The 13,481-nt window shown below is 42.3% G+C and overlaps 1 protein-coding gene across 14 annotated transcripts in view; it reads left to right on the plus strand.

Moving 5' to 3' along the window:
• R3hdm2 (R3H domain containing 2) overlaps nt 1-13,481 on the plus strand; it is a 123,117-nt gene that overhangs the window by 56,371 nt on the left and 53,265 nt on the right. For all 14 annotated transcript variants that reach the window (XM_029482203.2, XM_029482202.2, XM_029482209.2 and 11 more), the window contains one exon: nt 10,634-10,833. In XM_029482203.2, coding sequence (XP_029338063.1) covers nt 10,669-10,833 — 165 coding nt within the window. In that variant the 5' untranslated portion in view covers nt 10,634-10,668. The remainder of the gene's footprint in view (nt 1-10,633; nt 10,834-13,481) is intronic.

The raw sequence follows: 13,481 nt of genomic DNA on the forward strand, positions 1-13,481 counted from the left end.
CTTGAAGAATTTCTTTATTTGGTGATTTATAACATTAATATTGACAGAATGTAGAGTCATGAAATAAGATGTTTCAAAAATGATAAAGAGGTGCTTTTCTCAAACTTTGTTGTTAAATCTGAGTGTGATACCTGTATATCTTCAGTGTGATTTGATTGGGAGATGAAATCCTTACCTCCTATTTGTAAATTACACTCCTGCTACAGATGGGCATGTGACAGGGTTATGTGGTTTGGTTTTTTGTGACATCATTGGTTTGGTTTGGTTTTTCGAGACAGGGTTTCTCTGTGTAAAAGCTCTGGCTGTCTTGGAACTCACAGTGACCCACCTGGCCCCAGGTGCTGGGATTAAAGGGGTATCCCTCACACCCAGCGAACAAGTTCTAATTCTAAGCATGGCCATGATAGAGCAGAAGTGATTTGTCTCTATATACACTGTAATGTTGCTACTGGTATGAGTCATAAAGTAAATATTTGTGTTTTTCCAATGGTTTTAGACCAAAATCAACTTGGGAAGAAAAAAGTTTATTTCATTTTTCTGCTTGCGGTTATCATCCAGAAAAATTGGTCAGGAATTCAAACAGGCCAGGACCTGGATTCAAAAACTGAAGCAAAGGGCATGGAGGAGTGCCGTTTTCTGGCTTCCTCGCTGTGGGACCACCTGCCCAGGAATGGCACTGCCCACAGTGAACTGGGCCCTTTGGTATCATTAATCAATAAAGGTAACACCCTACAAACTGCCTACAGGCCACTCTGAAGGGGGTATTTTCTCAGTTGAAGTTCTCTCTTCCCAAACGACTCTGGCCTTTGTCAAGTTTATCTAATAACTAACCAGCACACTCAGAAGCTAAAATTAAAACATAAATAAAAATAAAAATCATGAAAAATGGATAGATTGAAGAGAAAGATAGGAGACTTTATAAACTTGATTGTTAAGTCTTTAGGTATAGCCTGCATTGACTAAGATGAAGAAAAGGCCTGAAATATAGGCACCTTTCTGTTCCATACCTTGGTAAGTAAGAGTTGAAGTGCATAAAGCAGTGGGCCCAAATTCTAGAATGTTCCTCAATGGTCACTTTGGAGCACCTAGAACTTGGTTAAGGGATCAGAGTAGCTCGTTAAATTCTTGCATTTGCCCCTCTAATGTTGATTTCTCTGACCGTTAGTTTTCTCATCTGAAAAATACCCTAGTAAAGAGTTAGCTATGTTACAGTGATATAATCTTTTTAGTAATAATAAACAGAAGGGCTGGAGAGATGGCTCAGCGGTTAAAGAGCAGTGACTGCTCTTCCAGAGGTCCTGAGGTCAAATCCCAGCAACCACATGGTGGCTCACAACCATCTGTAATGGGATCCAATACCCTCTTGTAATGTGTCAGTAACATCTTATTAATATACATAAAATAAACAAATATTTTTAAGGAAATGAAAAATATCAACGTCATAGAACAAATGTAGACTTTGCTTTGTTTTGTTATTTTAAAAATGTAGACATTAAGAGAGAGGGCTCAGCAGTTAAGAGTGCATACTGCTCTTGCAGAAGACCTGAGTGCAGTTCCTAGCACCCATGTAGGGTGGCTCACAACCCCCTGTACTCCAGCTGCAGGGGATAAGACACCTCTGGGCTCCTCAGGCACCTGCACTCAAACATACACACACACACACACACACACACACAATTTTTACAATTAGTTTTTTAAAAATCTTTTAGAAAGTCACTGTAGACATTGAACAGTGCGAACATTGAAGCCAGACAGCGTTGAGGTTCTGGTCTCTTTCCGCGTCCTTATGATGTGCCCTGATGAGTCAGCTTAGCTGTGCTTGGTAGCTAAGAACTCAAGTGCATAAAGCAGTGGGCCCATAGTCCTGCTCAGTTAGTATGGACATCATTTTCTTTCCTAATTCTGTCAGAAAACATAAGAGTTTGCTGGATATTGTGGCATACACCTTTAATTTCAGCACTAAGAAAGCATAGGCAGAACTGGGCGTGGTGGTGCACGCCTTTAATCCCAGTACTCGGGAGGCAGAGGCAGGCGGATTTCTGAGTTCCAGGACAGCCTGGTCTACAAAGTGAGTTCCAGGACAGCCAGGGCTACACAGAGAAACCCTGTCTTGAATCCCCCCCCCCCTTAAAAAAAAACCCACAAAAGAAACAACAACAACAAAAACAAAACAAAACAAAAAGAAGGCAGAGGCAGGTAGTGCTCCCTGAGTTCAAGGCTGGCCTAATCACATAGCAAGCTCCAGACCAGCAGGACTCTGAGTATACTTTATTCCTCTTAACCCCAAAGAAAGAGAATAGAAAGAGGAAGGAAGAAAGAAACTAAGATGGTTGTGGGGCATGGGCCTCTACTGTTTTATTATTTTAATATCTTTCATTTGTTCTCTATCAAGTTCAGACCTGTATGCAATGTTTCTTAATCATTTTCACCCTAACTCCCCTCTCTCATCGTACCCGAAAATCCCCAGCATGTCTTTCCACCTTGTCCCCTCCCTCCCTACGTGGGGCTCCTCCTGAGTCCAGTTAGTGCTGCCTGCTAGAATGCTGACTGACCTTGCTGGCTTGGTCTTTTGTGTGTCTTGTGCCTGCAGGTGTTGTGTCCTCCAGATAGCATTCATAGCCCGCAGCTCCTGGATTTCACCCTCCTTCCTGTCTCTAGCAGCGTACCTGACCCTGTGGGAGAGTTGGCAGAGCTGTTCCATTTAGAGCTGAGCGCTCTGTTGGATCTAGAGTTACAGATTGTTATAAATGTCATATAAGTGCTAGGAATCGAACCTGAGTCCTCTGGATGAGCAGCCAGTGCTCTTAACCTCTGAGCCTCTCAGCTGCCTTTTGTTAGATTTGTAAGTTACATTGCAAAGTAGTGGCTTCATAAGGGGGGGGGGTGCATGTGTGTGTACATGCACATATACATACATATGTATCCATATGTGTACATACTTAATTTTAGTTAACCACCTCCCACGCCTTCTTCTCCTCCATCCCAACCCCTAAGTCTCTATACTCCTAGTATCCCACACACACTTTATTTTTTTAATCCTTTGTTCTTATTAATTCCTGAGAGTGTTTCTTTTAAGTTTTCATTTTCTTTCTTTTTCTGGCTTTCTTTGTTTATTGTGGGGGCAGAGGTTTGTGGAGATCAGAGGAGAGTTTTTCACAAGTTGGTTTTCTGTCTATCATGCAGATTTAGTACCTTTCTTTAACCATTGAGCTGTCTTGCTGGCTTCTTAAGGTTTTGGTTTGTTTGTTTGTTTTTGTTGTTGTTTTGTGCTTATGTGTGTGTAACAGAAAATACACAGATCTTAACTTTTCTGTTAATGAGTTTTGGAAGTTACATACTGCAGCTATAAAACCACGCTGCAAAGTCTGGAAAACTGTCTCAGTAATTAAGATCTCTTTCTCTCTCCTCTTACAAAGGATCAGAGTTCAGTTTCCAAGACCCCACATGGCTGTACACATCCACCTGTTACCTCCATTTCCAGGGGATTCAGCAACCTCTTCTGGCCACACAGACACCAGACACACTTGTCTTTGTGTTAAACAATGATTTACTTATTTATTTAGTGTGCATGTCAGATCTCCTGGTACTGGAGTTGCAGACAGTTGTGAGCTGCCATGTGGGTGCTAGGAATTGAACCTGGGTCTTCTAAAAGAGTAACTGGTACTCTTTACCACTGAGCCATCTCCAGCACAAAAATAGATCTTAATGGGGCTGGAGAGATGGCTTAGCAGCTAAGGGCACTGACAGCTCTTCCACAGGTCCTTCCAGAGTTCAATTCCCAGCAAGCATATGGTGGCTTACAACTGTATGTAATGGGATCTGGTGCCCTCTTCTGGTGTCTGAAGAGAACAACAGTGTACTCATACATACATACAAAAATCTTTTGCAAAAAAACCCAAAGTCTTAAAAAAAGAAAAAAATTACTGCAAACAAAATAGATTTTTTTTTGGTTAATTTGGGTTTGATTGCTTTTGTTTTGGAGGCAGGGTTTCACTCCGTAGCCCAGATGGGCCTGAAACTCATGGCAACTGTCTTGTCTTAACCTCCCAAGTGTTCTAGGAATGAGCCACCATATCCTGCAAGATAGACTAGTTTTGTTAACTCAAGAAAGGTCCCATATTTTCTCTTATCAGTCATTATCTGCCTTATTCTTACCACTCATTAAAGCAACTACTTTCTGACCTAATCACCACAGACTGATTTTACTTACTTTTTTCTTTGTTTTTTCCTTTAGATTTAGATTTTGTATTATGAGTGTTTTTACCTGAATGTATGTATATGTGTGTATGTATGTATATGTATATATGTATATATATATACATATATATGTTGTGTGTGTATATATATATATATATATACACACATATAAAATATATATAAATATATGTATAAACACACACATATACACATACATGCACACCATGTCAAAGACAGCATCCAGTCTCCTGGAAATGGAGTTACATATGGTTGTAAGCCAAGGTATGGATGAGTCTTCTGTAAGAATAGCAAGTGCTCTTATCTGCTGAGCCATTTTCCAGCCCCTCCCTTGTTTGTGGTTTTTTGAGACAGGGTCTCACAGCACAGCTCAGGTTTATGTTTACCTACCTGTTGCACTGAGACTATAGTTATATGTTTCTTTTACAGCTTTGAAAGAATAATCCTTTCATAGTATTTTCAAAAGATTTTATTTAAATTTTTAAAAATTGTGTGTGTGTGTGTGTGTGTGTGCATGTTAGCACAGTGCCTGAGAAGGCCAGGAGAGTTTTCCAGTTCCCTGGAGTTGTAGTTCCAAGCACATGTGAGCTGCCAGAGCCCCGTGCAAAAGCAGCTCATGCTCTTACACAGCCACTGCCCATCTCCACCCCTTAATGTCTTGTTGTTGTCATCGCTGTTGTTTAGATTGCTGTTGTTTATGTATTTAGGTGGGTAGATGTTTCTCACCATATGTACATAGAAGTCAGAGGACAACTTTTCTGGAAATTAGTTCTCTGTTTCTACTCTACTGAGGCAGGATCTTTCTTGTTTCTGTTTCTGTACTGCATACTCTAGGCTAGATGGCCTATGAGCCCCTCACTAATTCTCATGTCTCTTCCTTCCATCTTGCAGTAGGAGTGTTGGATTTACATATGCATGCCATATCTGGCTATTTTTACATTGGTTCCAGGGGTTCTAGCCTAGAATATGCAGTGCAGCAGGAAAAACCCAGGAAACAGACTGTGCCTCAACAGTTGAAAGAGAAGAAAGTTGTGCCCACCCCCAACATAATTTTGTTTGTTTGCCAACACAGGGTTTCTTTGTGTCACCCTTGATATCCTGGAACTGGCTCTGTAGACCAGGCTGGTCTCAAACTCAGAGATCCATCTGTCTCAGCCTCCCGAGTGCTGGGGTTAAAGGTGTGCACCCCCATGCCTAGTTCTCTACATAATTATTAAATACTAAATATTAAATGATCTGGGGAGGGGTCCCCAGGAAATGAACTCAGGATGTCATGTTTGACAACGTGAACCTTTTCGTGCTGAGCCATCTCACTGGCTCAATAAAACATTTTTAAATTTATTACTTTGGAGCAGTTTGCTCTTCATATGTGAATGAGTGAAGGACTAGAAAACTTACATGGATTTACAACAGGGGAAGGCAGGATCCTCAGTACCTTGGGCTGTCTTATTTACACACACTTCTCTATTGGACATTGACTATAAAGGAGACAACTGCACTCAGGAGGCCAAGGTAGGGCTCACTCCAGGTTCCAGGCCAGGCTTAGGTGCATAGCAGACCCTGTCTCAGAAAAAGAGGCCGGGAAGAGAATAGAAATGAGTCTGGCTTTCTCTCTGGGTATCCCTATGCAGTATATTCCCTTTGCATGTACAAATATTTTACAGGGAAGTGCTTGTATGGGCCCTCCTGGGAGCTTCATGTCTTTGGTTTGTTTTAGTTACTGTTACTTATGAGTTAGCCCATTTTTGTTTCTCCTGCCAAAAGTAAAATCTCCTAACTCCTTAATTTCTTGTGTATGTCAAACGAACCATCACAAGGGGAACTATTTCTGTGCCTCCTATTGGCTTTATAGCCACTCTCATTTTAAACAGTGTTTAATTTGGTGTGTTTGTGTACAAGGGACCAAGGACAAGTGCATTTGCACATGACTGTGCAGATAGAGTGTGAAGGCCAGAGGACATCTCGAATCTTTCTCCATTCTCTACCCTTTATACCTTTAAGACAGGGTTTCCCATTGGGCATGGCTGTGCACACCTTTAATCCATGCCAGCCAGATTTATAAAGTGACAACTTGTCTCAAAAAAAAAAAAAAAAATCAGAGAGAGAAAGAGAGAAGACGACTGGTTTTCTCACTGAACCCAAAGCTTGCAATTTTGACTTTTGTTGAGTAGCCCCGTGAGTTCAAGGAATATGCCTGTCTCGCCCGCCTCAACACTAAGAAGTATAGGCATATGCAACCATGTGTCTGGTTTTGTTTTTTTTTTTTTTTCTTTGTGTTGTTTAGTTTTGTTTGAGACATGATCTAACAAGCACCCTGACTAGCCTAGCACTTATTGTGTATACCAGGTTGACTTCAAACTCACACAGACCCGTCTCTGCCTCTTGAGTGCTGGGATTAAAGACTAAAGACATAGGTCACCACAAAACACCTCGCTCATGCCTGTGTTTTGTTGATGTTTGTTTGTTTTTTATGTGGGTTCTGAGTATTGAAATCAGAACTTACACAGTAAGTACTTATATTCTCTAAGCCATGCTATGTTTCTGCCCCTGTTCTTTCATTTTTAGCCTTTAAAAAAAAGTTAATAAGTTGACTTACTCTTAAGCTGTGACTTTCACTCCCCCGCCCCAAGATTTATTACTAGGAATTCTTATTTGTCAAGAGTATGCAGAGACTTCTACATAGAATTACAGGACAAAAATTACCTTCATTAAAGGTTATTTTGGAGAGTAAAAGAGTGCCTTACCCTAAGAAATAGTTTCATTGAAGATACTGAGAGAAATAGTTTACAATATCCTGCCACGCACGTTCTTATAATCACGGCACTCATGAGGCTGACACATGAAAACTGCTGCAAGTTCAAGTCCAGTCTGGGCAAGAGAAAGCAGGGCCATGGGCAGGTACAGTGCTGCCCCCTGTAATGGTAGCTCTTAGGAAGTGGGGCAGGTCATCCTTGGCTACATAGAGATTCCCAAGCCCACCTAAGCTAAGCTTTCTAAGTCTTTCAAAAGGAGACAAACTATAAAAGCCACCCACAGATGGTGGGAGAAGGGAGGAAGTAGATGATGACCCCAAAATTAGTAACTCAGATATGTCATGGCTAGCACATCGTGTGTCCTCATGGTGGGGTGTGTGTGTGCACCCGCGCATGCAGTCAGGACAAGGTTCTTATTGTTGTTTTTGAAGCAATGAGCATGCTTGGTAAATGATAAGAACTGAAACAGTGGTAGTTGAAGACCTGTTTTTAAGAAGCAAGGAATGCTTAAATAAGGAGATAAGATAAAACTGTTTGTTGTAAGGGGTTGACATGGAGGGATAGTTATTCTTGCTCAACACATGCATGTCCTGCTCTGGAGCTGCTGCACCTGTGCTGTCCAGGGCCAGCAGGATACTCATTCACAATAAGATTTTATTAGTCTGTGTAAATGAGTGGGTTTCATAGTTGCTCTTTATATTGTGTGTCATCAGACAAGATAGTTATTTAATAACCGTGAGGAATACAGACATGACTGTTGGCAGCATTACTTATGGTGTGCTTTTTTGCTACTTAAGTTGGATATTCATCTACAGTCCTGAAACAGTTTTTAGAGGTTTGTGTTGTTCTGATTTGTCCTGGAAAATACATGAATGCCTGTTTTCACAGAAGTGACTATAAAGTGACTTGGAATAGAACAAATGAGGACGTGCATGGCCTTCCAGTAAAGGATATTTGAAGACTGAAAAATGTATGTTTTCCTTGTTGTTGTTGTTGTTTTGAGACAGGGTCTCACTGTGTAGGTAGCCCTGTCTATCCTGGAACTTTTGTAGATTTGGCTTGCATCAAACTCACAGAGATCTGCCTTGAGTGCCGGGGTTAAAGTCGTGTACCACCAATGTCCAGCCCTGTATTTGTTTTTTATTTCTGGCATAGAAAGCTAAATTGGGGCTGATAGGAGAGAATAACAGGAAGATTAATTTTTGTCTGCTTTTTAAGGAACGTTTTTCTCAAAAGGAATAGTTTATACTTGAAGGTAAATACATTGACTTTGCAGAAGGTGAATTAAGCCAACTGCCAGCCCTATGTGCTGAGTGTTACTAGAACTTCAGAGACTTCCCTGACAGGCAAGGTAATCTGTACACCCATCCAGGGCCAGCAGATGACCCAGTCGGCTCAGTAGGAAAGGCACTGCTGCCAGGGAGGGTGACCTGCTTTCTACCCCGAGACCCCACATGGTAAAAGGAGAGAACCAACTTTCACAAATTATCCTCTGGCTTTCACCAACAGTCTGTGGTATGAACACACAACATACACACATACACAAACACATACACACAATAAATTTTAAAAAATTTTAAAGTTGATCATATATAAATATGGCATGATAGAAACAGACAGATAAAATCTCATATATAGCCAGTGATCAAGAAATACCTTGAGGGTTATAACTTTTTCTATAGAAGCCTGTAACAGTATATCAATGTATATATAGAATATTTTATTTTACCCATTTAGATGAGATTGAGCACATTCAAGGTGGTATGACCATAAACAGTACCTTCCTCCACTCCCTATCTTGCTCATTGTAAACTTAAAGGTTAAGAAACCCTCCTTCCTCGCTTCTGGCCTCCCTGGTGCTGAGGATACAGGAACTCCATAGTGTAGAGCTGTTAACCCTTTATTTTCTGAGACGGGTCTATCTATGTATCCCTGCTGTCGTGGAACTAGCTGTGTAGAGCAAGCTGGCCTCTGCCTTTCAAGTGCTAGGTTTGTAGATGTGTACCACTACACTCCACATCGAAGAGAATTTTTCTGTTCCTAGGCAAACAGCTGTGCAAGCAGACAAACAGTAATCTTGCAGGCGGTTGAAGTTGTATTGGATGAGGCTACCTGTGCTTCTTGAGAACCTTTGGTGTCTGGCCCTTTAAATTGTTTGAAAGACAAGAAACTGACCATTTGACAACTGTGAAGCATTGCTGAGCATTTGTTCATTTAGTTCAAACTGTACAGCTGCACTGGGAGTGTGAGTGGGTTAGGGAAAACAAAACTAGTCAGGATCAAAGTCCGCTTCGTGGTCCCTGTAAGGAAGAGCTAAGCGGCAGGTAAGGACATCTGAGCTGTTTGTAGGGCACTCGCTTGGGTAACTTTGGGAATCTATAGGAATCCAGTATGTCCCAGACTGTGACAGTCAGTGAGAAGATACCACCCCAGACACTTGTAATCTGTGTTGTTGGGAGGCAGTCGATTGAGTGAACCCAAATACTGAACAGAGAAACAAACTAAGGTCCTCTTCCACTCCAGGAAGGTCTTTAGTCTGTTTGGATGACACGTGGCTAAAAAGGTCTCTCTCTGTGCTTACTTTCAACTGCTTAAAAGACACAGTGTAAGATACTGAAACTTGTATAATTTAGCTGCTTTTTCATGTAACTTGAAACTGGTAAGGATTTGTAGTTTGTAGTAGCTATGGTGGTTCTCCCTTTTGTTAAAGAAGGATATTTCTTGGGTAAGTAGAGCTCTGTGATACATTTTTTTCTTCTTTAGAGAGAATCCAGTGATTTAAATAATATAGCTGAAAACGTGAGCACATTTCTGTAGGTAACAGCATACAAGGTGCCAAGAACCCAAAGCTCATCCTAAGTTGCTTTAGAACTGAACTCAGGTGAATCTCAAGATAATTATGCTGAGGAAGATTGTCTAGAGACAGTGCAATTTCATTTCTGTGAAATTTGGGGAAATGTGTGTGACTACTGATGTTGCTTAGTAGTGAACTATGCACTGGTGAGGTCTGAGTTGGGTCCACAGCACCCCATTGCCAGTATCTAGAAAAGACAGATTAATTTGAAGTGACAGAAAGCAGACCAGATTTGGCCAGGAGTGATGGGAAGAGAGGGAGACCTGAACAGGGCTTATGTGATCCTGATGGGGTCACAGGTTTTACAGTAGTCACGTCGTCCTGAGGGGTTCACAGGTGTGTTACAATTGTAACAGTGCTTACTGGCTCCATCATCCTGATGATTCACTGATGTGTCAATATTACAACTCATCAAATTTTTGTTTCAGTTCACATAGGTATCTAGACATGATAGCACATGCTTGTAACTCCAGCACTTAGAAGGCAGATCTCTGTGAGTCCCAGGGCAGCCTGATGTACAAAGTGAGGTCCAGGACAGCCAGGGTGACCTACATAGTGTGATCTTGTCTTAGAAAAACAGAAAATAAAAGCATAAGTAAAAATGAATGAATAAATGAATGAATGAATGAATAAATAAAAGAAATTAATCCAAGGGCAGCATTTACAAAAGGACTTTTTTCTAGGATGTAGGGAGACTCTTGGCAGTGTGTGTGGGTCTCTGTGTGTATGTCTATGTGTGTGTTTTAAAAACAAATCTTGCGTGTGCATCCAAGGCTGTAACTCTCATCGCTTGCCTTTCCTGTTTCTTCAGAAATCCATAGAAGCTGCTGTACCCTGCTGCAGAACATGTCTAACAGTAACACTACTCAGGAGACTCTGGAAATAATGAAAGAATCAGAAAAAAAACTGGTGGAAGAATCTGTAAACAAAAATAAATTTATATCCAAAAGTCCAAGTAAGGAAGAAGTCGAGAAGGAGGGTGAAGAGAATGGTTTGCGTCCGGAGACACAGGTAAGGGTTAAGTGTGCCGTGTTCACAGTCCTTGAAGAGACAGAACTGTCAGGATCTGCTGGTGACTGATGTCACCGCTCCCCAGCTTCCCCCAGAGCCAGGCACAGCAGTGCACTCGTGTCCTAGTTTGCTTGTCTTTTGCTGTGGGAAAACACTGAGGAGAAGCAGTTGGGGAGGAAAGGGTTCATCTCAGCTCACAGGTCACAGCTTATTTTCCAGGGAGGCCCGAGCAGGGGCTCATACAGAAACCATGGGATCATTACAGAAGGCTGGCTCTTCCAGCTAGCTTTCTTATATATGTCCCAGGCCCACCTGCCTAAGGATGCCATCATCCACAGTGTGCTGGGCCCTCCTACATCAATTAAAGCAATTATGAAAGCGCCTTAATACCAACACTGGGGAGGCAGAGGCAGCTGGAGGCCAGCATGGTCTATGTAGAGAGTTTCAGGACTGGCAGTGCTACACAAAGAAATACTGTCTTGAAAAAAAACAAAGACAAAACACAATAGAAGAAAACAAAGAAAAGAGAGTTCCTCATACATACCACAGACCTCACACCACAGGTCAGTCTGATTAAGGCAATTCTTTAGGTGATGTTGCCTCTTTCCACTTGATTGTAAGTTTGTGTCAGTTGACAGCTGATGCCCACTGTAATGGCTTGCAGTCCCTCAGCAAGCGAAGGCAGAAAAGTCAGAAGGTCAGAGTCATCTTTGGCTTGCAGCAAGGTCAGGGCCAGGCTACCTGCCCTTTTAGTCACAGAGTCCAAGATGAGTCCAAGAGTCCGCCTCCCGCAGGCTCGGACCTGAGCTCGCAGGTTCTCACTGCAGTTGCTGGGCTTTGCTCTGATTCTACCTGAGCCTTTACTGTACATGAGGAAGGGAAGCTCCACGGCTTTCTTTTTTTTTTTTTGTTTTTTGTTTTTTGTTTTTCGAGACAGGGTTTCTCTGTGTAGCCCTGGCTGTCCTGGCACTCACTTTGTAGACCAGGCTGGCCTCGAACTCAGAAATCCGCCTGCCTCTGCCTCCCGAGTGCTGGGATTAAAGGCGTGCGTCACCACGCCAGGCGCTCCACGGCTTTCTTGAGGCACATTGTTAGATATTCATTTTAGTATAATTTGGATTGCTTCCTTCTACACAAAAAGGAATAGATTCTAAAATGGTTTATGAAAAACAGTAACATCACCTACCATAAACTGTATATGGATATAAAATTTTTAAATGACCTGAATAGCATCATTTTACATCAAAATAGGCTTCAAAATGTCTTGAACAAAGACAAGTATGTTTTCTGAGCCTAGTCAGGCAAACCCAAAAGCTCCTCTCTCTAATCCAGGGTCCTGTGCTCACACTAAGTGGCAGGGCTTAGTTTGGTTCCGTCTGTCTAGCAGGAGCTCTGCTGTAGGGAAGCTGATGCTCATGTGTTGGCTGTGGGGGTAGCACAGCTCGCCTTGGGGCACTTGGTCAGCATTCTCTTTGCTTTTATGTAGTCCTGTCTGTAGCTTGCTCTGAGGTCCTGGCTGCTAAACTTTCTTCTGTCAGAGGCACATTGAGCTCAGTGCTGGGAACCTAGTGGGAAGAAGGCAAAGTAAGGGAGTAGACATGGGGAGGTGTTGCCTCCCTTCTCTCTGTTGACTGGCAGAGCCCCAGGCAGCATTGCTTGCCTCTGTCCAAAAGGGAGGGGTCTACAGTGTTTCCAGCAGCATCTCCTACCAGTGAGAAGACAGGTGTTTTCTCCACCGCTCAATTACTTTGCTACTCAGGTCTGCAACTGAGACATACACTGCACTGTACTGGGCTAGACCATACGGACATCCACCGTAGTGTCCTGGGCCAGACCATGGGGTGGCTATGCTGGACTGAGCACAGGGAGAACTTACACTTGCACTTTTTATTTGTGTATTTACTTTTTAGTGTTTTTAAGACAGGAATTCATGTAGTTAAAGCTAACCTTGAAGTATGCCCCGCAAAATGCTAGGATTACAGTGCCCAGAACCATCTTGACAGACAGACGGACAGACAGACAGGGAGAGACAGACAGACAGAATGAATGAATGAATGTTTTGTCTGCATGAATAGCTGTGTCATCTGCACATCATGTTGTGTATGCAGTGCATGCAGTGCCTACAGAGGCCAGTAGAGGCCACTTGGACCCTCTGGGACTAGAGTTAAACAGTTGTTAGCCACCATGTGGAAGGTGGGAACTGAACCTGTCCTCTACAAGAGCAGCCAGTGCTCTTAACTACTGACCCATCTCTTTAGACCCACTAGTGATAATGATTTTTTTTTGAGATTTTATTTATTTTATGTGTGAGTGTTTTACCTGTATGTATGTCTGTGTGCCATGTGTTCTGCAGTGCCTGAAGTGTTGGATCCACTGGAGTTACAGCATTTGTGAGTTACTCACTATGTGGGTGCTAGGGACTGAACTCTAGGGAATAGCACCCAGTGCTTTTAACCACTGAACCATGTCCCCAGCCCTACCAATGATTTTTTTTAAAACATTTATTTTATTGATATGAGTACACTGTAGCTGTCTTCAGACACATCAGAAGAGGGCATCAGATCTCATTACGGGTGATTGTGCGCCACCATGTGGTACTGGGATTTGAACTCAGGACCTTTGGAAGAGCAGTCAGTGCTCTTACCTTC

Source organism: Mus caroli, unplaced genomic scaffold (assembly GCF_978045245.1).
Source record: "Mus caroli unplaced genomic scaffold, Mus_caroli_1 scaffold_9, whole genome shotgun sequence".
Taxonomy (NCBI): Eukaryota; Metazoa; Chordata; class Mammalia; order Rodentia; family Muridae; genus Mus; species Mus caroli.